Source organism: Octodon degus, unplaced genomic scaffold (genome assembly GCF_000260255.1).
Source record: "Octodon degus isolate 3935 unplaced genomic scaffold, OctDeg1.0 scaffold00146, whole genome shotgun sequence".
NCBI classification, from domain to species: domain Eukaryota; kingdom Metazoa; phylum Chordata; class Mammalia; order Rodentia; family Octodontidae; genus Octodon; species Octodon degus.
This window is the reverse complement of record NW_004524722.1, coordinates 5,743,810-5,746,413: the sequence shown is the minus strand read 5'-3', so window position 1 is coordinate 5,746,413 and position 2,604 is coordinate 5,743,810. Positions and strand designations below refer to the sequence as shown.

The window sequence follows — 2,604 nt, the reverse complement described above, 5'->3', positions numbered from 1 at the left end:
TCAGCCCTTGGCTGGGTCATGGTTAGTGGACAGTAGTTTAGTGAAATCACAAGAATCAGTACTTCCTAAGCTAAGGCCTAGACTACTGCCTTTCTTACTTTGACACATTTGTTGGTTACACTCTACTAGGATTTCTAACTCCAGGCAGGATTTTCAACTGTAGAGGCACTGAAATTTTTACTGTTGATGTCAAATCAAATCATAAAGACAGCTTGAGCTTAGGTAGGGGGTGAACTCTGCCCTCCCCTCATTCAGATGTACCTTCAACTGTGACCTCATAAGCGACACTTCATTACTGATGTCCCCTGGAGCTAGCCTAGTAGAAGAGCAGGTGCCCCCCTCTATGGGAGCCAGGTGACTGCAGGGCTCCACTGGGAGGTGGCATCTGCAGGACGTGGGTGGAAGGACACCATTAGACACCTGTTGGTCCCTGCACCCAGAGGTGCTCAGTGTTACATCTAGGCTCCTAGACGTCTGTGCCCAACATTGTCCTCAGGTGGCTCTGCATTTTGTTCTTAGAAATGGCACGGGCTAGGGAAGAAGCAGGGGACAGCCAGCTGGTATCCAGTCGGGAGCCATTGCCACGCATCATCAGACTATCTGTCAAGACGCCACATGACTGCCAGGAATTTTTGCTAGCAGAAAATAGCAGTGTTCGCCACTTTAAGAAGCAGATCTCCAAACGCCTTCACTGTGACACTGACCGACTGGTGCTCATCTTCACTGGAAAGATCCTCCGGGATCAAGACATACTTGGCCAGCGTGGCATCCACGATGGTGCCACAGTTCACTTGGTGGTGCGGACACGTTTGAAAGGATTAGCCAGTCCTGCCCCTCTGCCAAGTGCCACTGACCATTGCACCCATCGTTCTGAGCCCTCTGCCTCTGAAATTGCTGGGATACTAGCTAGGCTGGGCCGGCTAGCCCGGACCTCACCTGAGCTCACCAACCTCTTTGGCCAACTGACACAACTCCTGATGACTGCACCGGAATCTGTCGTGCAGTTCTTGGAAGACCCTCTAATTCAAGGACTAGCAAGTGAGAAACAAGCCCTGGCCAGCCACATTCCTGAGCCCTCAAGGCCAGTGCAGAAACGTGACTCGGAGCTCAAGACTCTGGAAAGCTTGCAGAAGCCAGCCCGGCAACAGGAAGTTTTAGAAGCAAGCAAGCAGAGGCTGGAGGCCTTGAAGGCAGTGCCAGGTGGGGACAATGCTATGCGTCCGGTCTCCTCAGATGTGCAACAGCTCATGCTTTCCACTCTGGCCTTACTGATTGCATCCAAAGACTACATCTCAGGTTCAGAGTCTTGCAGAGGAGAAGCCAACGTGCACAGCAGTTCTGATACAACCATGACTATCCCCACCGCTTCTACGCCTGCCAGACCATTTGTACAAGAGGTCAGTGGGGGAGCTCTTACACAGGGCAGGGGTAAGACCTCAAATCAGGCCAGTTCTGGATGTAAGAATGGTATGCCGGTCTTATACTCAGGCCAAGATCTTCCCTCCCAGGATAGTCAGCAGCCTGGAGAGAAAGGCCCTTTGACCAACCAGCTGAGACCTTCACCTCTTTTGTGCCAAGCCTTGCATGTCCTCCAGCAGAATCCAACTCTGTTGCACCAGCTGAGCAGCAGTCCCCTGCGACACCACATACCATTACTTTCCATCCTGACCAATCCACGAGCACTGCAGGCACTGATACAGATCGAGCAAGGTCTACAGATCCTGTCCAGGGAGGTGCCTGGTCTGAGACCGTACTTACAGGACCCAACTAGACCACATGGATCCCAAAGAGTTCCAGAATCAAGGGGCGGAAGACAAGGGCACAGAGAAGACCCTGTGTACCCCACCCTGGCTATTCTTCAGCTTCTCCATGCACTGGCCAGTGCTTGTTCCCAATCTACCCAATCACCATTACTCTCATCCTTCCTCACAGAAAGTCGCTACCAGCAAGAACTGGAACAGCTGAAGGCACTGGGTTTTGTTAATCGCAATGCCAACCTGCAGGCCCTGATAGCCACAAATGGAGACATCCATGCTGCCATTGAGAGGCTGCTGGGGGAGCCACAGGCCTAGGTCTCCCCAGCAGATGCTCACAGTGCACCACCAGGAAGGGGAGGGGAGGAGAAGAAGTCACTTATTTTAGGGAATCCTCTTACTCAAATCATCGGTATGTTTGGATAGCCCCTCTCTCACTGCCTCAGCCTGTTACACATTAAAAGGATTGCTTGGATCTCATGTGTGAGATAAATTCAGTGGCTGGCAAATACAATGTTATATGCAAAAGGACTGATTGTGTTACATGATTTGGGAGCTTGCTTCATCTAATTCCTCTAACCTCAGAGTCTTCTTAAATTTTAAAAAATGAAATGGAAAAATTTGAGAGTCTATCTTCCTTTCTTCCTTTTTTCCTTCCTTCCTTCCTTCCTTCCTTCCTTCCTTCCTTCCTTCCTTCCTTCCTTCCTTTCTTTCTTTCTTTCTTTCTTTCTTTCTTTCTTTCTTTCTTTCTTTCTTTCTTTCTCTTTTTTCCTTCTTTCCTTCCCTTCCCCTCCCTCCCTCCCACCTCCCTCCTGTGTCTCCCCTTCCTCTCCTTCCTTTCTCCCATGAG

General features: G+C 50.4%; 1 protein-coding gene across 1 annotated transcript; it reads left to right on the top strand.

Moving 5' to 3' along the window:
* The first annotated feature begins 378 nt into the window (after positions 1-378).
* On the top strand, positions 379-2,110 carry LOC101567952 (ubiquilin-1-like). The gene has a single exon (XM_004642113.2). It carries the CDS (start codon positions 522-524, stop codon positions 2,070-2,072), a length of 1,551 nt encoding a protein of 516 aa, XP_004642170.1. The 5' UTR covers positions 379-521; the 3' UTR covers positions 2,073-2,110.
* The last annotated feature ends 494 nt before the right edge of the window (positions 2,111-2,604 follow it).